Here is a 26,512-nt window from a genome sequence, read left to right as displayed (position 1 = left end):
GACCAGTCCATGAAAACTAAAGGAGAACTCAACCAAAGACCAATGCATGAAAACTAAAGGAGAACTCAACCAAAGACCAATGCATGGAAACTAAAGGAGAACTCAATCAAAGACCAGTCCATGAAAACTAAAGGAGAACTCAACCAAAGACCAATGCATGAAAACTAAAGGAGAACTCAACCAAAGACCAATGCATGAAAACTAAAGGAGAACTCAATCAAAGACCAGTCCATGAAAACTAAAGGAGAACTCAATCAAAGACCAATGCATGAAAACTAAAGGAGAACTCAACCAAAGACCAATGCATGAAAACTAAAGGAGAACTCAAACAAAGGCCAGTGCATAAAACTAAAGTAGAACTAAAAAAAAAACAACAACAAAAAAAAACAAATGAATATAACAAGAAATTGCGGTGACAAAACCACAATAATGAACAAACAGGATATAAGACAGGGACAAGGGATGAGTTGCAACACCATGCCAATATTACATGGCATGGTGTCATAATTACTTCTGCCCTGAGGTCTACTTGTGCCTGTGCTTCTCCCCAAGCTGATGAGAGGCTACGACTCCATCTTGATAGGATGCCAGTCCATTGCAAGTTTCTTCCCCAGCCAAGGTATCCACTTACAGGAGTGTGCACTGAGACAACACATATGAAATGTCTTGTGCAAAGACACAGATATGTAACCAGGAATTGAACCCAGGTCTACATGTTGGTAATCCAACTCCTGCAGGTTGCTCAGTGAGACAGGAGTTGAACATTGAGTGCCCATTTAATTACCTTCATCTGTTTGTCCCATTTAACATTTTTTAAACAATTATCCATTTGATTTTCAGCAGGTCAATGGCTGAAGTTAAATTAAAATTATTTTTAGATGGAAGTACAACACATTAGAAATTAAATTCATATTGAAAAGTGCTTGTTCCAAGGATTATTTTCCTTCCCAACTAAAAGTTGTACACACCAGCCAACACTTCAAAGTATTTTATGGGCTTTATGGCCTAAATTGAAAAATATCAAAGCTGTAAAACCCCAAAAGAAAGAAACTGGAAAAGAGCCAGAAAAAAAATGTGATAGTCTTCACAAGATGTGTGTACATGATAAAATTACTTTGTGAAACGCAGAAAGAAAAAAGGGGGAAAAATCCCTCAAAATATTCATGTATCTTGTTTGTTTATTGTCGCTGGTGTCTGGCAGCTTTAACACCATTTTTATTGCAGTGTGTGTGTGAGACACACTTTTTTCACTCCGCTTCCTTTAAAAACTAATACTGCTGTGAGGAGTGATAGTACTTGAAGGTAATGGTTGAATTCAACACACACTCATCCCGTGTTCCTTCTGAACGTGTCTCATAGACCTTGTAGTCAACAAGATGTGTCAGAATGAGAAACGTTACATTTTTTTGTCCCCGTTTCCTTCAGTGAAGCCAAAAAAAAAAAAAAGATTCCATGAAAACTCTTGTTCCTTGGATTGAAATCCAGTATGCCGCAATCTGTGAACAATCCCAAAAAATATGAGTGTGATTAACATTGATCATTCCACATTGTCTCCAACAAATTTGTTGACTTGACAACTGTCTACTCTTTATACAAAAAATCGAATTACATTCTTCCAGTTGAATTCCCTCCATTTTAGTGAAGTGGTGGAAGACGTTGCCAACTCGCATATCCTGTACCATTCCTGATCTGTTATTGTGGTAATCATTTCTTGTTCCCATTTTTCTTTAACGTATAGAGTTGTGACCTTCTGGCATGACATCATGCTATTATAAAGTTTTGATATAATCTTGAGTGTTTTTTGTTGATACGCACCTGTTATTGTTTTTAAAACTGCATTTTCTTCACCCCCATTTTCTAGTTTAACTTCCTTATTGTAGTACTCTCGTAATTGGAGGTAACGAAAGAAATCCTGATCAGTGAGTCCAAATGATGCTTTTAGATCTTGAAAGCTCCTAATCTCCTTATTTTTAATAACTGTACAAATTGCTGTAACACCTTTATTACTCCAATTCTTAAATGTTGAGTCATATTTTGCAGGTTTGAATTCATGGTCCAAAAATATCCATTTTAGTACTTTTCTTTCCCTATTTAATTTTAATTATTTGGCTACTTTATACCAAGTTTCTATTCTGAATATTGTTATTGGGTTGAGACAATTTTTGATATCATTGGGTATGGAATCCTCCCCCTAAAGTGTTTGGATGCGATATCCATGTATACATGTCTCATTCTCTTTCCATTTGGCATAATACCCAGGATCACACCAGCAACATACAAACCGCAGCTGAGCCGCATAAAAATAATCCATTCAACCCTGACACAAGTACTTCGGTACTCTGTCCCTTTTACACCAGCAACAATATACTTAGGACATGTTTCTGGAGTTGTTACAAATAGAGATGAGAAAATTTTATTAACTTCAGCAAGAAAGGCCATAACAAGAAGATGGCTTAAACCTGAACCACCGAACCTCACTGAATGGATGGACATTGTACAGGAAATATTCACTATGGAGAAAATGACATTCACTCTGTGACTGGAAGAAGAGAAAATTATGGAAAAATGGGACAAATGGATTACATACCAAAAGACACTTGTTACATAACTAAACATTTAAAATGTAATAATACTTTAATGGTTGCAGTTGTTCCCCCCCCCCCCCCCCACACCTTTTTTTTTTGTTTGTTTATTTTTTTTTCTATTTGTTTGTGTGCATTCATCTTGGTTAATATATTCAATCAGAAATTGAAATGAAAAAGGGTTGTAATTTTCTATTGAAAACTCAATAAAACATTTGTGAAAAAAAAAGAAAAAAGAAAACTCTTGTTCCTATTAAATTCCAACAAAGTGACATGTTTATTCAATGTGCACCACCATTAGTTGGATCATTTCCTAAAAAGGGGTCACCAATATATGACATAAGGGTAACTTTTTTAATTTCCTACCAAGGTGCTATAGAGTGTAAGATATGAATATACGGACCATGGGGAATACATAAAATACACTATTGAGATAAGTCATGTAATACGTTTTTTGGATGGGTGTGCAGGAAAGCACCAGAGTGCTATTTTTGGCAGATATATTAGGACTCGAGCGCGAAACAAACATAAAGGGAATAATTGATGACTGTTACTTTACTGTTCAACTAAATTCGATCTTCCCATGTGTTTACACCTCTCAAGAGTGGTGCTTATAAATAACTGCAGTTTTAGTTACTGAATATGGGTTTTAAATGTAACCGAACAAGACACTACGTGTTACATTCGACACCACATTTTTTGCATGCTCTCTGCTGCTGTATCCAGTGATTAAGACACTGGTCAATGGGGGAAGTTAAGCCCCGTTTACACATAGACGGTAAGAGCTCCCAAAAGCGTCCCAGAAGAGTTTTTGGCCGTCTTAAGGATCAAACGCCATTGTTAACGCCAGCACTAGGGGGCGTGGCTTAGTTCCAGCTTTACCGGGAATCGTCGAAAAAATTATTCAACATGTCGAATAATTCCAGGAGTGCTTCCGGAGAATTCGGCAACGCAAACAACAGCGTTTGATACTTTTTAATCGCCGTTTCATCCTGCCCCTTCCTGTAGTGCCGCAGTTTACACCGCCATAATTGGCGGCCGGTGTTGTATCCCTAACCAACGGCGTGTAAAACGGCGATCAAGCCCACATCGGCGTCCTCAAGGGCGTTTTAACCAGCAACAGAGGCAGACAAAACGGCGGCGCTAGCAAACAGTATGCCGTTCTAAATGCCACCTCCCGGTTAACGGAGTTCCAAACAGCCGAGGCGGCGGTCAGTATAAAAACGCTAGCACGCTGCATGCAGGCCTCTTGCTCCAGATATTTTTGCAGAGAAGCTCCAGTATGTCTCCTAAAAGAAAATTGGCAGCGGCAAGGACTTACCAAGAGGTCTGGTTCAGAAGCAGAGGGGAGGCCTGTGGTGGAGACGGAGCAACACGTTGAGGAGGGGAAAAAAGAAGGAGAAGAAAAGGCTGAGGATGATCTCCCTCCCCCTGCAGTGACAGAGGCATGTATCCCTGCTGCTTCAGCCTATTATACTCTGGGGGCGGTGCCTATATGCAAAAGTTCCTGGAGTAATGCAGGATTTGCCTGGTTAAAACCAGTGGTAAACAGGGCATTATTGGCAGCAGCAGAACACCGCTGTTCTCACGTGCATCTTAACCTGTGATTGTAAAGGATAGAACTGGGTATTAACCCCCATTGCCTGACGTGTGCCGGATGCTACGGCGTCAAAACGCCGCTTTATTCGGCGGATTTAGCAGCGTTTTATCCATGTATTTGCAGCTAGTACGGTGGTCAAAACGCCGGTGAAATGCTCCGCCCCTTTCCACCGTGAAAACAGCCGGAACTACCGCCAACTTCGGTCTACGTACTACCCACCGACAAAACCGTCTATGTGTAAACGGAGCTTTAATTTTATCATGTGCCCATCAAATCAGAAGTCAATTCAGATAAATTAGTTGAAGTGATTTCTGTTCATTTTTATTTTTTAATAATACGTGCTATGTGTCACAAATTTGTTCGAGTTTGGTGTCCCCCTTTTCAAATAAAAACTCAAAAAAGAAAAATTCCAAGACAATTATGTCCTCTATGTTATCAGTTATTTAATTATATATAGAGCCAATCATTATATATATATATATATTTTTTTTTTTTTCCCTGCACATAGGGCTGTTCTGTTTTTACTGACCAATAATGTTGGCTTGTGTAATGGTGACCCCTTTTCATAAAGTGACCCAGTAGCAACTTGTTAAGATGATGCATTCATCAAATGTTGCTAAAAAAAACAAAACAATTATGGCATGTCCTGTCAAATGGCAACCTTTTGGGATTTGTGCCAGATCAGTCTGACAAAAAAAAGTCAGTGTTCTCTGAGTGCATACAGCCTATACTGACCACAAATGTCTCTTTTTGTCTATTCCCCACTTAGTGAAACATAGAAAGGCTGACTGAGAAAACAGAAGAATGCAACACTTTGCTTTTAGCTTGTTTGTCTGAAGTACAACATTTCCTTTGTCTACCTTGAGTTTACACTTGACATCTGGAGAAAAGACGAAACAGATGACCTCCACTTTCGCTTTCCGAAGGAGAAATGATCTGCCGATTAAAAAGCAGCAGCAGGTGGTGGTGCTGTGGTGTGGTGGATGTAACAGTACCAGTGCATGCCCCTAAACCTGACCTGACGATTTAAAACAAGAACACAACACAATGACTACAACCCCTGGCAAAAATTATGGAATCACCGGCCTCAGAGGATGTTCATTCAGTTGTTTAATTTTGTAGAAAAAAAGCAGATCACAGACATGACACAAAACTAAAGTCATTTCAAATGGCAACTTTCTGGCTTTAAGAAACACTATAAGAAATCAAGAAAAAAAGATTGTGGCAGTCAGTAACGGTTACTTTTTTAGACCAAGCAGAGGAAAAAAATATGGAATCACTCAATTCTGAGGAAAAAATTATGGAATCACCCTGTAAATTTTCATCCCCCAAATTAACACCTGCATCAAATCAGATCTGCTCATTGACATTGACCCTATGTGTCTTTTTGCAAGGAATGTTTTTGCAGTTTTTGCTCTATGGCAAGATGCATTATCATCTTGAAAAATGATTGCATCATCCTCAAACATCCTTTCAATTGTCCAAAATATCAACATAAACTTGTGCATTTCAATCAATCAATTCAATCAATTTTTTTTATATAGCGCCAAATCACAACAAACAGTTGCCCCAAGGCGCTTTATATTGTAAGGCAAGGCCATACAATAATTATGTAAAACCCCAACGGTCAAAACGACCCCCTGTGAGCAAGCACTTGGCTACAGTGGGAAGGAAAAACTCCCTTTTAACAGGAAGAAACCTCCAGCAGAACCAGGCTCAGGGAGGGGCAGTCTTCTGCTGGGACTGGTTGGGGCTGAGGGAGAGAACCAGGAAAAAGACATGCTGTGGAGGGGAGCAGAGATCGATCACTAATGATTAAATGCAGAGTGGTGCATACAGAGCAAAAAGAGAAAGAAACAGTGCATCATGGGAACCCCCCAGCAGTCTACGTCTATAGCAGCATAACTAAGGGATGGTTCAGGGTCACCTGATCCAGCCCTAACTATAAGCTTTAGCAAAAAGGAAAGTTTTAAGCCTAATCTTAAAAGTAGAGAGGGTGTCTGTCTCCCTGATCTGAATTGGGAGCTGGTTCCACAGGAGAGGAGCCTGAAAGCTGAAGGCTCTGCCTCCCATTCTACTCTTACAAACCCTAGGAACTACAAGTAAGCCTGCAGTCTGAGAGCGAAGCGCTCTATTGGGGTGATATGGTACTATGAGGTCCCTAAGATAAGATGGGACCTGATTATTCAAAACCTTATAAGTAAGAAGAAGAATTTTTTATTCTATTCTAGAATTAACAGGAAGCCAATGAAGAGAGGCCAATATGGGTGAGATATGCTCTCTCCTTCTAGTCCCCGTCAGTACTCTAGCTGCAGCATTTTGAATTAACTGAAGGCTTTTTAGGGAATTTTTAGGACAACCTGATAATAATGAATTACAATAGTCCAGCCTAGAGGAAATAAATGCATGAATTAGTTTTTCAGCATCACTCTGAGACAAGACCTTTCTGATTTTAGAGATATTGCGTAAATGCAAAAAAGCAGTCCTACATATTTGTTTAATATGCGCTTTGAATGACATATCCTGATCAAAAATGACTCCAAGATTTCTCACAGTATTACTAGAGGTCAGGGTAATGCCATCCACAGTAAGGATCTGGTTAGACACCATGTTTCTAAGATTTGTGGGGCCAAGTACAATAACTTCAGTTTTATCTGAGTTTAAAAGCAGGAAATTAGAGGTCATCCATGTCTTTATGTCTGTAAGACAATCCTGCAGTTTAGCTAATTGGTGTGTGTCCTCTGGCTTCATGGATAGATAAAGCTGGGTATCATCTGCGTAACAATGAAAATTTAAGCAATACCGTCTAATAATACTGCCTAAGGGAAGCATGTATAAAGTGAATAAAATTGGTCCTAGCACAGAACCTTGTGGAACTCCATAATTAACTTTAGTCTGTGAAGAAGATTCCCCATTTACATGAACAAATTGTAATCTATTAGACAAATATGATTCAAACAACCGCAGCGCAGTGCCTTTAATACCTATGGCATGCTCTAATCTCTGTAATAAAATTTTATGGTCAACAGTATCAAAAGCAGCACTGAGGTCTAACAGAACAAGCACAGAGATGAGTCCACTGTCCGAGGCCATAAGAAGATCATTTGTAACCTTCACTAATGCTGTTTCTGTACTATGATGAATTCTAAAACCTGACTGAAACTCTTCAAATAGACCATTCCTCTGCAGATGATCAGTTAGCTGTTTTACAACTACCCTTTCAAGAATTTTTTGAGAGAAAAGGAAGGTTGGAGATTGGCCTATAATTAGCTAAGATAGCTGGGTCAAGTGATGGCTTTTTAAGTAATGGTTTAATTACTGCCACCTTAAAAGCCTGTGGTATATAGCTAACTAACAAAGATAGATTGATCATATTTAAGATCGAAGCATTAAATAATGGTAGGGCTTCCTTGAGCAGCCTGGTAGGAATGGGGTCTAATAAACATGTTGATGGTTTGGATGAAGTAACTAATGAAAATAACTCAGACAGAACAATCGGAGAGAAAGAGTCTAACCAAATACCGGCATCACTGAAAGCAGCCAAAGATAACGATACGTCTTTGGGATGGTTATGAGTAATTTTTTCTCTAATAGTTAAAATTTTGTTAGCAAAGAAAGTCATGAAGTCATTACTAGTTAAAGTTAATGGAATACTCAGCTCAATAGAGCTCTGACTCTTTGTCAGCCTGGCTACAGTGCTGAAAAGAAACCTGGGGTTGTTCTTATTTTCTTCAATTAGTGATGAGTAGAAAGATGTCCTAGCTTTACGGAGGGCTTTTTTATAGAGCAACAGACTCTTTTTCCAGGCTAAGTGAAGATCTTCTAAATTAGTGAGACGCCATTTCCTCTCCAACTTACGGGTTATCTGCTTTAAGCTACGAGTTTGTGAGTTATACCACGGAGTCAGGCACTTCTGATTTAAAGCTCTCTTTTTTAGAGGAGCTACAGCATCCAAAGTTGTCTTCAATGAGGATGTAAAACTATTGACGAGATACTCTATCTCACTTACAGAGTTTAGGTAGCTACTCTGCACTGTGTTGGTATATGGCATTAGACAACATAAAGAAGGAATCATATCCTTAAACCTAGTTACAGCGCTTTCTGAAAGACTTCTAGTGTAATGAAACTTATTCCCCACTGCTGGGTAGTCCATCAGAGTAAATGTAAATGTTATTAAGAAATGATCAGACAGAAGGGAGTTTTCAGGGAATACTGTTAAGTCTTCTATTTCCATACCATAAGTCAGAACAAGATCTAAGATATGATTAAAGTGGTGGGTGGACTCATTTACTTTTTGAGCAAAGCCAATAGAGTCTAATAATAGATTAAATGCAGTGTTGAGGCTGTCATTCTCAGCATCTGTGTGGATGTTAAAATCGCCCACTATAATTATCTTATCTGAGCTAAGCACTAAGTCAGACAAAAGGTCTGAAAATTCACAGAGAAACTCACAGTAACGACCAGGTGGACGATAGATAATAACAAATAAAACTGGTTTTTGGGACTTCCAATTTGGATGGACAAGACTAAGAGTCAAGCTTTCAAATGAATTAAAGCTCTGTTTGGGTTTTTGATTAATTAATAAGCTGGAATGGAAGATTGCTGCTAATCCTCCGCCCCGGCCCGTGCTACGAGCATTCTGACAGTTAGTGTGACTCGGGGGTGTTGACTCATTTAAACTAACATATTCATCCTGCTGTAACCAGGTTTCTGTAAGGCAGAATAAATCAATATGTTGATCAATTATTATATCATTTACCAACAGGGACTTAGAAGAGAGAGACCTAATGTTTAATAGACCACATTTAACTGTTTTAGTCTGTGGTGCAGTTGAAGGTGCTATATTATTTTTTCTTTTTGAATTTTTATGCTTAAATAGATTTTTGCTGGTTATTGGTAGTCTGGGAGCAGGCACCGTCTCTACGGGGATGGGATAATGAGGGGATGGCAGAGGGAGAGAAGCTGCAGAGAGGTGTGTAAGACTACAACTCTGCTTCCTGGTCCCAACCCTGGATAGTCACGGTTTGGAGGATTTAAGAAAATTGGCCAGATTTCTAGAAATGAGAGCTGCTCCATCCAAAGTGGGATGGATGCCGTCTCTCCTAACAAGACCAGGTTTTCCCCAGAAGCTTTGCCAATTATCTATGAAGCCCACCTCATTTTCTGGACACCACTCAGACAGCCAGCAATTCAAGGAGAACATGCGGCTAAACATGGCTGCTCGGGATCTGCCAGGGGGTAACTAACGGCGGCTAAGCTACCTTGGTCCGCACCAACTACAGGGGCCTGGCTAGCTGTAGAATTTTCCACGGTGCGGAGCCGAGTCTCCAATTCGCCCAGCCTGGCCTCCAAAGCTACGAATAAGCTACACTTATTACAAGTACCGTTACTGCTAAAGGAGGCCGAGGAATAACTAAACATTTCACACCCAGAGCAGAAAAGTGCGGGAGAGACAGGAGAAGCCGCCATGCTAAATCAGGCTAAGAGCTAGTAGCTACGCTAAGCTAGCGGATTCCTAAAAACACGCAAAGTGAATAATGTGTAAATAATTTAGAGGTGATTCAGCAGAAGGAGTGCTTTAGTTAAGGCACGTAAAGATTACACTGGGAAACAAATCGTAATCTAGATAACTAGATCAATCTAACTGCGCAGATTAAACAGCTAACAGATACAGAAAAACACCGCTGTGCTCCGGAACAGGAAGTGATACAATACCGCAGTGAGAGATCATTTATTGATGATGTAATGACAGCCATCTCCCCAGTGCCTTTACCTGACATGCAGCCCCATATCATCAATGACTGTGGAAATTTACATGTTCTCTTCAGGCAGTCATCTTTATAAATCTCATTGGAAAGGCACCAAACAAAAGTTCCAGAATCATCACCTTGCCCAATGCAGATTCGAGATTCATCACTGAATATGACTTTCATCCAGTCATCCACAGTCCACAACTGCTTTTCCTTAACCCATTGTAACCTTGTTTTTTTCTGTTTAGGTGTTAATGATGCCTTTCGCTTACCTTTTCTGTATGTAAATCCCATTTCCTTTAGGCGGTTTCTTACAGTTCGGTCACAGACGTTGACTCCAGTTTCCTCCCATTCGTTCCTCATTTGTTTTGTTGTACATTTTTCGATTTTTGAGACATATTGCTTTAAGTTTTCTGTCTTGACGCTTTGATGTCTTCCTTGGTCTACCAGTATGTTTGCCTTTAACAACCTTCCCATGTTGTTTGTATTTGGTCCAGAGTTTAGACACAGCTGACTGTGAACAACCAACAACTTTTGCAACATTGCGTGATGATTTACTCTCTTTTAAGAGTTTGATAATCCTCTCCTTTGTTTCAATTGACATCTCTCGTGTTGGAGCCATGATTCATGTCAGTCCACTTGGTGCAACAGCTCTCCAAGGTGTGTTCACTCCTTTTTAGATGCAGACTAATGAGCAGATCTGATTTGATGCAGGTGTTAGTTTGGGGGATGAAAATTTACAGGGTGATTCCATAATTTTTTCCTCAGAATTGAGTAATTCCATATTTTTTTCCTCTGCTTGGTCTAAAAAAGTAACCGTTACTGACTGCCACAATCTTTTTTTCTTGATTTCTTATAGTGTTTCTTAAAGCCAGAAAGAAGCCATTTGAAATGACTTTAGTTTTGTGTCATGTCTGTGATCTGCTTTTTTTCTACAAAATTAAACAACTGAATGAACATCCTCCGAGGCCAGTGATTCCATAATTTTTGCCAGGGGTTGTAGATATCCTGGTGCATCATAGACACATTCCCAGGCTCCTTTCCAACAATGGACAAACTTTCAAACTGTGGCATTCCATCTTCCATGATGCATGTCCATGAAAATAAGTTAGAGCCTTTAACGCTTCCCTGGAGATTTCATCACACACACACACACACAAGCACACAGAAGTAATCTCAGAGTCATAATGTGTTGATATATGATGATCTGTTGTGATGGTCACACCATTCGTGCTCTGTCACACTCAAGATTTTGGGTGTCTTGAAATATTGGTACAGTACACAGGAGGATTTAATGTAAGTGAGGGAGAATACTGCAACACTTGTTTTATTGAAGCATTTCAGTGTAGCACTTAGGAGAAGTGAGAAAAATATAATGGAGAAAAGGCTCAAAAGAGTGGATTAATGTTCCAAAAAGAGAATGCCAGAAAAGAAGAAAGCTGGAATCTCCAATTTGTCATCCTTACTGACAAAGCTTCAGTCAAAGTTTGTGCTGTAGAAAATTGTGCTTAGGTTCTATAGATAAATATTAGAGCTCCTAGTGCAGCGTAAAACTGAAAAAAAAGTCCTTTAAATGGTGATGCAAGCACCAAATTTGGCACAAATACACCTTAGACATTACCCTTTTGAAAAGGCAGGGAGTTACTTGAAATTTCAATAGGCAACCAGATAGGGGGTCAATTGAAGAGTTACACAGGGGTCAAAATTAAAAGATACTCCAGTCATATTGAAAACTATACCACTTTATTTGTCTGAATGTTATGGAGTTATGGGGTAAAAACAGCAAGAATGGTGACAAAGGTCAATTTGAGTTCATACAGGGGTCAAAAGTTAAAGTTGCTCCAATTTTGGTAAAAAAGTGGTGCAAATTATTGGTTGAGATAATAGGTTTTGAAAAGGAACAGTTTGAATTATGTGTCATGCTTAGTTATCATGTTATGGGGTAACATATGTCACATGTCACGGAAACCAATAGACGTCGACATTGTTTAACCTTTATTTTGCAGACCAAGCACTCCACACAGTTAAATCTATTCCATTTATTATTCCTATTAGCTCAACCAATAATTTGCACCACTTTTTAATAAAATTGGAGAAACCTTCACTAAAATTGGCCTTTCTCACCATTTCTGCTATTTTTTACCCCATAACTCCATAGAATTCAGTCACAGATGGTCAAAACTATACTTTTTTGAAATTGTTATCATCAGGCAAATAATGTGAAATACCGTTCATTAAGACTGGCACATTTTTAAATTTTGACCCCAGTGTAGTTCTTCAATTGGCCCCTACTTGGCTGCCAAGTGAAAATTCAAGGGGACACTGCTTTTTCAAAAGAGTAATGTCTAAGGGGTATTTGTGCCAAATTTGGTGCTTGCATATTGTCTTATCTGTGGCACTAAGGTATGTAGTTTTCCTCTAGTGAACAATAAAAGTAAAACAAGAGGTGTCCAAAGAGAATCACAGAATTACTTTTTGTCAAATGAGTGGCTACTTTAGATTAGCAAAATGAGGAGACTTAAAGGAGATATACTTCTTGCAATGTGAGGGGATGTCACCTATGACATTTTGGCCATGTGGCACCTTCCTTGGTACAATCAATGTTGAAGACCCCAGCAACTTCAGCAGGATACCTGCTGTATGTATGACTTGGCTGTGGCAGATAGATGGGTATTTTTGGGCGGTGGGGATGAACTTGTTGTCCGTATGGGTATTTGCTTTCCAGGATCCAGAGTGGTTCCACATTGTGTTGGAAGTAGCGATGGTTTCTCAAGGTTTGTTAAACTAAAAAACAAGTAACAGAAGAAGCGACGGTGTCCAACGATTCAAATATGTGCCTACATAGGCCCATTACCTGTTGTTTAAGACTTGTGGTTCAATCTTTGAACAAATACAGAAGTAAATGTTCTCATACAGAAGAAATTTTAAAGAAAATAGTGGTCATTTCTGATGTAAGTCCACTTTTGCACAAATGATCAGATTTGTTGGAATGATGCTTTCATCTTTTCAGAATTACAAGGTGCAAGATCAAGGAGCATAATTTTTCATTATACACTTTGCCTCAGCTGTAAGTGAACAGTAGCACCAATGATAGGCTTAATTGGTCAGCACAAAGGGGAAAACCAGTAGAAGAAGCATGGGTTAGAGTTATGCCCTGGAACTCATTGAGCCTTGACAGAAAATGGACACCAACTGGTGTTGACCGGTAAGAAGCCACTTGTAAAAAAAATAAATAAAATAAAATAAATATATAGTAAATACAGTGCAGAATGTTGATTTGGTGCAGACATCTGTGCTTGCAAGCATTTTAAAAGCTTTCCAAATGCCACTTGGAAGTAAACAAAAACCAACCCAATGTAACTGCCAAAGATGGCTTTAACAGTCGTCGTCTCATGGAAATAAAACTACAGCAATCTGTAGCATTTATGGCTAATGGCAACTAAGAAGCACAGCTGCGTCTTCCCCCGTTCTTCTGAATTTTAATTTTAAAGTCCACGGCTGTTTCTGTTTGTCTATCCCTCAGTCTACTCTTCGCCATCTGCACATTGGCGCCTGTAAAATACTTAGCCACCATTTTAATTTGCTCGGTCATTACAAAATGTTGCTTAGGGAGAAACGAGCAACTTCAACAGGGTCAGAATGTGTGAAAAACAGATGAATTCTGGCTTGCAGAATGTAGGCGTGCTGCTGGCAAAGCGATCAGTGTCAAACATTATCTGTACACATGTGTGTGTATTCATTAGTGTGTGTTTGTGTTTGTGAAAGCAAAGCAGGATTTGTGCATGTGTGAATGTTATACATGATTGACCGTTTCAAAGACATTTTGTACTGATAGAAAGGGAAAAATCTGAAACCAAAAAATGGTTTTATTATATTATTTATTCACCAAATGAGTTGTCATCATATTCAGCTGTGCATTAATGCAACTATTTTCAATTTGATTTAGTCTAAAGGAGAACAGGGCCACATAACAGGGGAATATTTTATGAAATTGTCAGTTCTTCCGTTTGTTATAAAAAAAAACAACACACAAAAAGAAGTCAAATCATCCACCACACCCAAGACTTACCCAGGGTCCTGAATCCCAACCACGCAGGTAGACAACCAATCCATCCTCAACTCTTGAAAGCAAGCATCTATTTGCCACAGCCAGGTGAAACCTGAGTGTCCTCTTGGCCTTCTAAAACCGTTCCTTGGCAATGAGGCAGATGCACAGTGGTTCATGCACAGACCAAATGTCTCAGCTGATGCTGCTGCACAATGCAAGTGATAGTCCTCAACTGAATCCCCCTAATTAACTTTTCATTTGAAGTCACTTCAGCAGCATGCAAAGATCTTTCAAAGAGTACCAGGTACCAAAGACATCAAGTTAACACCTTAGGTCACTTGTTAGCGTTGAAGACTTGCAACCACACAGGAAGCAACAGGAATCTAAAACTTGGACATATGTTGTGCTACAAAGATACTGGCATCCCAAACACCAGCTACTGTCCAGCTACCCTCTGACTGCATATGCTCTTTCCAGGTCTCTCCCATTCTCAGAGGCTGAGGACCCCAAGACATGCATGTCATTGCCAAGATAAGAGAATGTTTCTATAAGCTTAACACTTTCGGAGCATATGGACAAACAGCTGATGACCGAGTCCAGGACATCATCGAAAGCCTGGATCTTGACCTGGATCCAGACATTTTGATTCTTTCTATTGTACACCAAGATTCCTGAAAATGATTAAAATTTAAATCCAAACCCAAAAACAAATTATGGTCCTTTTAACCATTTTCATTTACTTTGTGAAAAATAATGGTGTAATTTATTTTTCTTCCTTCAGAAAAGAAACAGCAAGCAAATCCTGGTAGAAGGATGTAATCCTTCGATGATGAGGAAGACTGTCTTTTGATCAATTCCTGGACAGGATGATGGATGTGGAGAAAATGTACATCCAGGATTGATCTAGAAACAGATCCTTAGCTTGGTCCAATAGCTGGGAACTTCACAGCCATTGAGCTACAAGCCATCACCTCCTCTGCCTGATCCACCATTGAGGACTTCTTGCTTCACAAGAGTCCCATTAGTCATCTCATGTTCAGGGTTCCTGTTGGGCCTGTGGGCCTGCATGTGTGTGTGTTTACACTGTAATAAATGGTTTGCAGTGGGAATTTTCTTTTGTACTCTACAAAGTTGGCTTCATTAAGTTATCATCTGTGATTGAAAGCTATTTTTATGGGTACATGATTTAGCTGTTTTTCATGAGTGCTTGTTCTCACAGCTATCTCGACTGTTGATACAATCTGTTATCTTCCCGTTTTGATGTGAAAATGATGAGCTCGTTAAGCCTGGCCTGTAAAATCACCATGGAAAATTCTGCATTTCTTTATGCACAAACTCAAACGTGATAAGACAGGGCAACAGGGCTCAGTAATAAGTTCTGAGAATTGGCAGCTCTAAAAGTTGGTTTCTCTCAATGTAGCACACAGACCACAGTCAGGTGAAGATTTCAATACTTTCAAACATCTCAACTGCATTCAAACAACTCTTTTTATTTTCTGTTTAGCTCAGGAACCCTAGTTTTTCATATTTCCTTTGCTTATATCCTCATTTTAGAGACTTTTCTCAAACCAAAGGCATCATGCAAAAAACCCACTACAGACACAGGTAAACAAGTTTACTACAAATAGAACACATGTTCTCATGCCAACAGCTTTTTTTAAACAATTTATGACAAGGGATTGATGTTCATACTTGTCTGTCAATTTCAGTATTTATGTTCCATAAATTGACCAACGGATGACAAGGTTGAAGTACAAAGTTGCTTAGTAACACCTGTGAGGATGTGTTTATGGTATATACACAGTAAAATCACCAGTGTAAAACCAACACTGCCAGTGTACATATGGTCCTACTCTGGCCAGAGTGGGACCCTATGTTCACTATCAGTGTTAATTTAACACCGGTGATTTTACTGTGTACCATCTGGTATATGCATAGAATATTAAAACTTCTACAAAAGATATTCACACCAGTGTACTCAATGCCCAAACCCTCAAACCCAAGGCCCAGGCAAAGACTTTAACTTTTTAAAATCTTGTAACTGTTAGAATGGCCTAAGCAGTAGGTCACCCCTCGGAGTCTGGTCTGCTTGAGGTTTTTTCCTCAAAAAAGCCACAGGGAGTTTTTTTTCTCACCACTGTCACAAACTTGCACAAATTTCCACTTTGCACAAATTTGATCCCTGTACTGCCATGCAATTCGCATGCCATTGCATCGCACATTGTCCTGCATGATGCCACACTTTTTCCTGCTTGATGCCATGCTATATAAACTAATTATTTTGCTGCCAATAACGCATTTGCTCTCAGAATTTGGCTGATGAAACCATTCTCTCATTGCTCCCAGAATCACAGAGAGATTATCTACAGCTACAGGTTGTCTCGTGCTCATTGTGCGGTGGAGAACGCATTTGGAATCTTGTCTCAAAAGGATATTATTTAGAATACATATATTGTAATGGATTGGTAAAACAGCTGCATTTTCATTCGTTCTCATGAGTTAGATAATGTATCTGTAAAATTATGTTTATTATAGATGCAACATCTTGTCATAATTGTTCAGATGCCCTTAGCGCAATGACACACATTGACACGCAGTGACACATAGTGTTTTAGAATAGGTTGCTCAATGTTCATGACTAGTTCACACAAGTGGCACAAAATGAATGCATGTCAGAAATTTTGAACATTTCAAAATTGTCTTTGAGCACTTGCACACAGCCACGCACAGTTTACAACTGTTTATGACGCATTTACTCATTGGCATGCATGATTGCGTGGCAGTGCGTGGATGAAATTAATGCAAGTGTCACGGGGCCTTTTGGCTAAGGTTCTGCACCTCAAGGCACCTCAAGGAAAAAGCTTGGATCAACATGCTACAACAAAGGTATATACAGAAAGGCCCACTTTTTAGACACATGCTCAGTCAGATAAACTATCTTTCACCAAGGCATCATTGTCAGCATGATACGTAGAGGTGGGTGTTATTGTGACATCAACAAATTGGGTCATTCATAAACGGAACCCTTTTGAAAAATGGGGTCACAGTGTTAAAGAAAGATTATTATGTCTAATATGGTAAATGGTGGTACTTAACCTCTCAATAGACATGTTTTTGTGACTCCCCAGTTGTGACTCCCTGGTTAGCTAACAGACTGGGGAAATGCCGTTGTACCCCCAACATGTCAACTGGGCTTAATAAATTAATTAATAATTGTAGCATGAGGAGTGGCAGGTTAGGATTCAAATGGATAATTTTCCTCATGCAATCCACTTTTCTTAAGCGTTTGCCTTTACATATAACTCCCAGTTAATTGCTCATCTATATTCTGGCAGCTGCAGAATGTGCAACTGGGATGAACTTAGCATGGCTTTGTTGGTGTTAGTCTGCATATTGACAGAGAAAACAGTCCAGCTGCAAAGATAAGCATTCTGGGGGAACAGGCTGTACAAGTCAGAGTGTTCTGCAATACGGAAGATCACTACTGCACCTAGACGTAATCACTGCCAAGCAAGGAAAGAAACACAGAGGAACACATATATGGACAAGCAAACACACACACACAAAAAACTCACACAAATACATATAAAAGCACTTAAGACTCAGCCATGACTCAAAGCCCTCTTAGACCAAAATGATTACATCTGAACAGAAGCTGAACACAGAGGGTGGAATCATTCACCCTTTGATTCCCTCATCCTGTTGATCTTTTCACTCTTTGTGACCCTGACAAGTCAGCAAGCAAAAGTGGAACATGAAAAGCAGCAGATCCCCAGTAATTACAAGCAGAGGAAATGTGCCATGTGATGTGACATTCAGTTAAAAATGTAGCCTCTTGAATTATGATATCGCTTCCAAGCTCAAGCTTCACTGCCTTCTTATTTGTGCCAGATAACCTTTGGAGAGTTGGCACCAAATGAAATGTATTCTTCAGAGAGAAGCATTTTCCTTCTTTGAGATTGCTGTAAAGTACATATTGAAAGAAGTAATCTTACTGGGAGGTGAGGAAAAAGTTTGCCACATGCAACAGTAGATGGTGTACCGTCAGAGGTTAACTTTGCTGCAAATGCACAAGGGAACAGTGAAATTGATTGTGTTGAATGTCTTGAGACATTAAGTTTCTTTTGTTCCACCAGGCACAAAGCAACACCAATGTTTTTGTTTGTAAGACAAAGTGGATTTATACTCATCTGTATGGCGATGCGTGTGTTGGTATTAAAAGGAGGTCAGGCATATAGTTGTCATAGATGACCAAAAACGTGGTCTTAAGTGCAGAGGTTTTCTGGTATTTGTACTTAGACTTTATATATAGTAGACAAACCCTCTATGATGTCACCCATAGGTTCACATCATAGAGGTTCATCATCTCTGCAGTACTTACTCCTCCTAACTCTTGGCCAGTTCTGCAAAACCGGCATGACTTGAGTGAGAAGAATGGATCCTCAGTATGTCACTATCTCTGAGTTATGAAACAAACTCAAGCTAACAAACAACCTTGGTTTAGGTGTTTCATTAATATACAGTGGCTTGCAAAAGTATTCAGCCCCTTGGTATTTCACGCATTTTAATTTGTTTATGGCATTTGAAATACAAAAAGTAAATCAGCCTTCTCACTATAAAAATTTCTAAAATGATCTTCCTTAGACTCAAACTGAAAGTAAATCTCTACACCTTGAGATAAATTAATTAAAAATATAAAAGCCAAGATGATGGGTTGCATAAGTAATCAGCCCCTTTGGTATAATACCTGTACATAATCAGTGCCAGGACATTGCCAGTTTTCTTCAGACAAGTCAGGAGATGGATACATGAACATTTTCAAGTCACTGAATATGTCTTGAACTTTATGTCCATCAGTTATGAAGAAATACAAACACAATGGCACTCTATGGTAAATCTGTGTGGAATGGACAGTTCTCAAAAACTGAGTGACTGTGCAAGAAGGAGAAGAGCTAGGTGTTGTGTGGGCCGCTGAAGAGGAGGTACTGCTGGCCCACCACCACAAGATTTCTCGGCCAGCGTCATGGATCCCGAGGGGCGTCAACCATCGCTTGAACAGCCAATGGAAGAGCGAGGTGCACAGGCGCCAGCAGGAGGCGTGTTGGGTGAGCTGCAGCACATCTTAACCGCCTTTACCGCTCAGTTGGACTTAGTTACCGAGCAGAGCAGTGTTCTCAATCCTAGGATAGAGGCTCTCACTGCCCAGGTGGAAGCGCGTGCTCAGGGCGCTGCTGCAGCACCTCCTCCTGCTGACTGTGTGCCAGAAACAGACATTCCGCTGGTCGTTCAACGAACCCCCCCACCGTCCCCTGAAGCATACATAAGCCCTCCGGAGCCGTACGGAGGCTGTGTGGAGACGTGCGCGGACTTCTTGATGCAGTGCTCGCTCGTCTTTTCACAGCGTCCAGTCATGTACGCAGCAGACGCTAGCCGGGTGGCTTATGTGATCAATTTGCTTCGAGGAGAGGCACGCGCCTGGGCTACAGCGCTTTGGGAGCAGAATTCACGGCTCCTAACGGTTTATACTGAGTTTTTGAGGGAGTTCTGACAGGTGTTCGACCACCCTCATAGAGGCGAGACCGCTTCAAGTGTGCTGCTGTCGATACGGCAGGGGCGTCGGAGCGCAGCGAAGTATGCAGTCGACTTCCGCATCGCGGCAGCGCGAGCCGGCTGGAATGCTGTTGCGCTCCGCGCCGCCTTTGTAAACGGACTGTCTCTGGTCCTTAAGGAGCACCTGGCGGCGAAGGACGAGCCGCGGGATTTAGATGGGCTTATCGACCTGGTTATACGGTTAGACAACCGATTAACGGAACACCGACGGCAGCGAGACGGGAGGCGTGGTCAGGTACACACCGTCCCTCTTCCTCCCGGGTCTGAAAGGGAGCCGACTTCCCCATGCTCCACTGCCAGGGCTCTCCACGTGACAACAGCTCCCCCTGCTGACGTGGCTATGGAGACGAGCAGGGCCAAAAAACGATCAGATCAGAGACAAAGGAGGCTGATCCGTGGAGAATGTTTTCTCTGCAGCTCTACTGAGCACACAAACGGTCAAAACAGCAGCACTCGTCCTTAGAGACTGGGCTAAGGGTGGGTCACAACACCCACGTGGGGAAACCCCGACAATCTGCACGAATCCCAGTCACGATCCTGAGTGGGGATCTAACCCTTCACACCCCAGCACTGGTGGACACGGGGTCGGAGGGGAATCTGCTGGATAGCAGATGGGCAAAGGAGTTTAGGCTCGCTCTAGTGGCCTTACCGTCACCATTATCGGTGCGGGCACTAGATGGCACCCTTCTTCCATTAATCACACACCAGACTCAGCCAGTGACATTGGTGGTGTCTGGGAATCACAGGGAGGAGATTGTGTTTTATGTAACACCTTCTACCTCTTGAGTGATTTTGGGTTTCCATGGGTGTTAAAACACAATCCCCGGATTGATTGGCCGTCTGGGGTTGTGGTTCAGTGGAGCGAAACCTGCCACCGGGAGTGTTTAGGATCCTCGGTTCCACCCGGTGTGACAGCTAAGGAGGAGGTTTTAGTCCCCCCCAATCTGGCGGCGGTGCCGGCCGAGTACCACAACCTTGCTGACGTCTTCAGCAAGGATCTGGCACTCACGCTGCCCCCGCACCGTCCGTACGATTGTGCCATTGATTTGATACCGGGCGCTGAGTACCCGTCCAGCAGGCTGTACAACCTCTCACGTCCGGAACGCGAATCAATGGAGACCTACATCCGGGACTTGTTAGCTGCCGGGTTGATCCGGAACTCCACCTCCCCGATGGGTGCTGGTTTCTTTTTTGTGGGCAAGAAGGACGGCGGACTCCGTCCATGCATTGATTACAGAGGGCTGAACGAGATCACGGTTCGCAACCGATACCCGTTACCTCTGTTGGATTCAGTGTTCACGCCCCTGCATGGAGCCCAAATTTTCACGAAATTGGATCTTAGGAATGCTTATCACCTGGTTCGGATCTGGGAGGGAGACGAGTGGAAGACAGCATTTAACACCCCGTTAGGTCACTTTGAGTACCTGGTCATGCCGTTCGGCCTCACCAATGCGCCCGCGACGTTCCAAGCATTGGTTAATGACGTCTTGCCGGACTTCCTGCATCGGTTTGTCTTCGTATATCTACACGATATACTCATCTTTTCTCCGGATCTTGAGACCCATGTCAAGCATGTACGTCAGGTCCTACAGCGGTTGTTGGAGAACCGACTGTTTGTGAAGGGCGAGAAGTGTGAGTTCCACCGCACTTCTTTGTCCTTCTTGGGGTTCATCATCTCCTCCAACTCCGTCACCCCTGATCCGGCCAAGGTTGCGGCGATGAGAGATTGGCCCCAACCAACGAACCGTAGGAGACTACAACAGTTCCTCGGTTTTGCAAATTTCTACCGGAGGTTCATCAAGGGCTACAGTCAGGTAGTTAGCCCCCTGACAGCCCTGACCTCCACAAAAGTCCCCTTCACCTGGTCGGATCAGTGCGAAGCCGCGTTTAGGGAGTTGAAACGCCGGTTCTCGACTGCACCGGTTCTGGTGCAGCCCTATCCCAAGCGCCAGTTTGTTGTTGAAGTGGATGCCTCTGACTCAGGGATAGGAGCCGTGCTATCCCAGAGCAGGGAGTCCAACAAGGTTCTCCATCCATGTGCCTACTTTTCCCGCAGGTTGACCCCAGCTGAACGGAACTATGACGTCGGCAATCGGGAACTTCTTGCGGTGAAGGAGGCTCTTGAGGAGTGGAGACACCTGTTGGAGGGAGCATCGGTACCATTTACGGTTTTCACGGACCATCGGAACCTGGAGTACATCCGGACCGCGAAGCGTCTGAACCCCAGGCAAGCCCGCTGGTCGCTGTTCTTCGGGCGTTTTGACTTCCGGATCACCTACCGCCCCGGGACAAAGAACCAACGATCTGACGCCCTGTCCCGGGTGCACGAAGAGGAGGTCAAGACCGAGCTGTCAGACCCCCCTGAAACCATCATCCCCGAGTCCACTGTCGTGGCCACCCTTACCTGGGACGTGGAGAAGACCGTCTGGGAGGCCCTGACACGGAGCCCGGACCCGGGGACCGGTCTGAAGAACAAACTGTACGTCCCACCAGAGGCCAGGGCTGCGGTCCTTGACTTCTGTCACGGTTCCAAGCTCTCCTGTCACCCAGGGGTGCGAAGGACCGTGGCAGTGGTCCGGCAGCGCTTCTGGTGGGCGTCTATGGAAGCCGACGTCCGGGAGTATGTCCAGGCCTGCACCACCTGTGCCAGGGGCAAAGCCGACCACCACAAGGCCCAAGGCCTCTACCTGTGCCTCGTCGCCCCTGGTCTCATATCGGCCTGGACTTTGTCACGGGCCTCCCGCCGTCCCAGGGAAACACCACCATCTTAACGATAGTGGACCGGTTCTCCAAGGCGGCCCACTTCGTGGCCCTCCCGAAGCTCCCGACAGCCCAGGAGACTGCAGACCTCCTGGTCCACCACGTCGTGCGTCTGCATGGGATTCCATCAGACATTGTCTCGGATCATGGTCCTCAGTTCTCCTCCCAGGTCTGGCGGAGTTTCTGTAGGGAACTGGGGGCCACCGTCAGTCTCTCGTCTGGGTACCACCCCCAGACGAACGGGCAGGCAGAGCGGACTAATCAGGAACTGGAGCAGGCCCTCCGTTGCGTGACCTCCGCGCACCTGACGGCCTGGAGTGACCATCTGGCCTGGATCGAGTACGCTCATAACAGCCAAGTCTCGTCTGCCACCGGCCTCTCCCCATTTGAAGTGTGTTTGGGGTACCAGCCCCCAATGTTCCCGCTAGTGGAGGGAGAGGTCGGGGTGCCCTCGGTCCAGGCCCATCTGAGAAGGTGCCGTCGGGTGTGGCGTACCGCCCGCTCTGCCCTGCTCAAAGCCCGGACGAGGGCCAAGAACCATGCAGACCACCGGCGTGCCCCGACCCCTGCGTATCAGCCTGGGCAGGAGGTTTGGCTTTCCACAAAGGACATTCCCCTGCAAGTGGAATCCCAAAAGTTGAAGGACAGATACATTGGACCTTTCCCCATCCTCAAAGTCGTCAGTCCAGATCCACCCGGTTTTCCATGTGTCACACATCAAACCTCACCACGTTTCACCCCTCTGTACCCCCGGACCGGCGCCGCCTCCTGCCCGGATCATCGACGGGGAGCCGGCTTGGACCGTGCGCCGGCTCCTGGATGTCCGTCGGAAGGGCCGGGGGTTCCAGTATTTGGTGGACTGGGAGGGGTATGGACCCGGAGAACGCTCCTGGGTGAAGAGGAGCTTCATCCTGGACCCGGCCCTCCTGGCCGACTTCTACCGGCGGCACCAGGACAAGCCTGGTCGGGCGCCAGGAGGCGCCCGTTGAGGGGGGGGTCCTGTTGTGTGGGCCACTGAAGAGGAGGTACTGCTGGCCCACCACCACAAGATGGCGCCCTGCTTGAAGTGCGGGCTTCAAGCACGAGAGGGCGTCGGAGCAACCAGGAGTGACAGCTGTCACTCATCATCCGTACCAGCTGTCACTCATCCACTACTCATCACCACCACCATAAAGGCCGGACTGCAACTCCACCTCCCCGCCGAGAAATCAGCTACCATTCAGGTAATTTCTCTGTTGACTCAAACCGTTGAGTGATAATCTGAACTTCTTTTGCAGCCGTTATCCTGTGGTGTTCTGCCTTATCTGTGGGATTGGCGTTTGGTGTGACAGCGACCGCTTCGCCTCACACCCCAAACCAGATAAGTGGTTTAAACAGGATCTGCATGAGTGTGTGATTGGAGGTGGAGGTTCTCCCTCCTTTACTGAACACTGATGGTGGGATTACTGAGTGTGCGAACTCACACTCATCAGGACTGTCTCTGTTCTCTGCCAGCAGTACCGGGTCTGACTGCTGAAGACAGCGGCCACCTGGGGCGCAGGGCTTGGCAGCTCCGGTGTTCTTCAGCTCCGTTGGTGGTGGAAGCTGTGTGGGGATCCAGCTCTTCTCTCGCCAGGCGTCTTCTATCGTCGAGCCTGCCCACACGTCACCTGGTGTATGATTGACAGTCCACCATATTGTTATTGTCTGTACGTCGTTGTGCGATTCACAACATTAAATTGTTACTTTTGGCTTATCCATTGTCCGTTCATTAACGCCCGCTGTTGTGGGCCCGTGTCACGTCACTTTCACAACACTAGGAAAGCCACCAAGACACCCAGACAACCCAGAAGAAGTTACAGGCTTCTGTGGCTGTGATTGGAGAAATTGTGCATAGTGAATGTTTTGCATTTTGTATCCCCAGTTATACAGCTTCATGATGAAGTGGTACAGAGGAGGGTTTTCTTTCACCAAACATTAAATCTAGGCTTGCATCTCAGATGTACCTTCTAGCAAATTGTAGCTGAACTTTCAAGTCTTCTTTTTAATAAAATTCTATTTAATAAGTATTTGTGCTGAATTTGGTGCTTGCATTACCACATGGAGGCAAAAAAGGACTTTAGACTGTCTGAGGCTATTTGTGGAAAAATAAAAAGATCAGAGAATTGACTGATTGTCTGTAATACAGGCTTTTAATTTGAAGCTTTGAAGTCACACCCAATACCAGAGCACATGCAGCAAAATCTGGCAAAGTGTGTGCATGTGACAACAGCAGAAGTGCTCTTTTTGTACATTCAGAGAAAGGTGGGGCTGTTGCAAACAGTCATGTACATTTTGCCAGCAAATGAAACTTCAGTTTTCCCATGAAAACTCTCACTAAAAATGAATGGTATCAGAGTTTCGGCTTTGGAGGAGAGACGGTGAGTTTTATCAGTGCAGCTGCAAAGCAGGTTACATAAAGACAATAGAGTTTAAGGCCCGATCCCACTGGGGAGAGGATTAATTGCGCGTGAATTGAGTATACAAATTACGGCGTTCGTTGTCATCCGCAACAAATTTGGCCAAAAATGACAAATGTCCCAGTATGAATTACAGATATATTATTAATGTATAGCAAATATATGACGAACAATCATGGATGTATAACACATGTATTGAGGAAATAGATCTGACACATTGCGATTATCATGGCAGCATTACGGATGTATTGTTAATGCATCGCGCATGTGTTGCACGTGCGCGGCATCTGCATTGCGGTCATAAAAGAAGCACACTCAGGTCTTTCGGCATCACTATTCACACCAACACCACAGCCTTGGAGCAATTGCTGGACTCGGACAAGTTGATTGGTATTGTAATGATCATAGAGTTGATGTTCATGTTGTCATGCAAGGGTTGACTGTTCATAAGTTTGGGGAGCAGGAGGGGGGAAGCTGCTCCGGGTTGTGAGACGGTGTTTTTTTTTTTTTTTTTTTGAAATAGAGAGAGTTCAGCGTACGTTGAGGCTGTAACAGCAACTTTTCCTTTTGTTGGTGTTAAATAAAAGTCCTGAAAGAGAACCTAGGTCCACAGCTGACTTCTCTGCAGCTGGGGATTTACAGTATGTTGTTGCACGGCAGCAGCTATTACGTCTTTGGGGATCCATACCTACATCTGTGCGTCTCCACAGCTGGACTGGCACTGACTGGCAGGTATGTCAATTTCTGCCACATAGTACTTTGGGTTTACGTGACGTGTTTGTTATGCATTTGCAGATTGTCCGCAAATCAGATGCAAAGCAGACATAATATAAACGCTGTATTCATGGCCAATATGTAAGCATTCACTACAACTTACTTTAGTCCATGATGTGGACATGATAGGCACGCAAAATATCCATTTTACACACTGTCCCAGTCCGCTGCCAAGCCACAAATCCCTGTCAGTTGTGGATATTAGTGGATAACGGCAGATATACAGCGCATAGCTTCAGTATTTTTTGAGTATGTATTGAGTATGTAAGGTATGTGTCATCCGCAACCCAAATTTTGTGCAGCTCTAAAATCATGGCAACAGAAAAACGTCCCTCTGCAGACAATTGCAGACGTGTGGATGTCAGCCAACTCATACAAGCATGTTTCACGGATATTGTGGATGTTTAGTAAATATGAGCCAATTTTGTGCACAATCTATACGCAAATCTTCCTAAACGCCATTGGGACTGGGCCATTAGATGCAAAAGTTTTAGGCAGACTATCTGTGAGGTAAAAATGAACAATTTTACATGACAACCATTTGCAGGATTCCTCTGTAAATATTCTGCAATCTGCTGCACTATAATGAATGATTAAGCCACAAATATGGACTCCTGTAAAATTGCAGAACCCAACACCACATCAAAAATCAAGGGACAAGAGGGGTTTCATGTTAAGTAGCAAATATGGGCTTCTGATCATTACACAAACTCAAGGTGATAATGTCACTCCATGCTGTGACAGACTCAATCCATCAGCACTCAATATTTTTATATATAAAGATATCGTCTCTTCTTCCTACCTGCACCAGGTTCCAGCCTTCTAGGGATTCTGCAATAATGGAGGTGACAGAGGGGCAGACACCTCCGAAGATCATCAGATGTTTGGGACCGTAGCATATGGCATCAAAGAAGGCCCTCAGCCCCTTGGCGTTGTCGCACTGCATACGC

General features: G+C 43.1%; 1 protein-coding gene across 1 annotated transcript in view; it reads right to left on the bottom strand.

The window, feature by feature from the left end:
• gabbr2 (gamma-aminobutyric acid (GABA) B receptor, 2) overlaps positions 1-26,512 on the bottom strand; it is a 488,893-nt gene that overhangs the window by 325,173 nt on the left and 137,208 nt on the right. The window contains 1 exon segment of the mRNA XM_034160116.1: positions 26,365-26,502. Coding sequence (XP_034016007.1) covers positions 26,365-26,502 — 138 coding nt within the window.

Source organism: Thalassophryne amazonica, chromosome 20 (assembly GCF_902500255.1).
Source record: "Thalassophryne amazonica chromosome 20, fThaAma1.1, whole genome shotgun sequence".
In the NCBI taxonomy this organism is placed as follows: Eukaryota; Metazoa; Chordata; class Actinopteri; order Batrachoidiformes; family Batrachoididae; genus Thalassophryne; species Thalassophryne amazonica.
The sequence above is the reverse complement of the archived record's forward strand: the minus strand, read 5'-3'. Positions and strand labels throughout refer to the sequence as shown.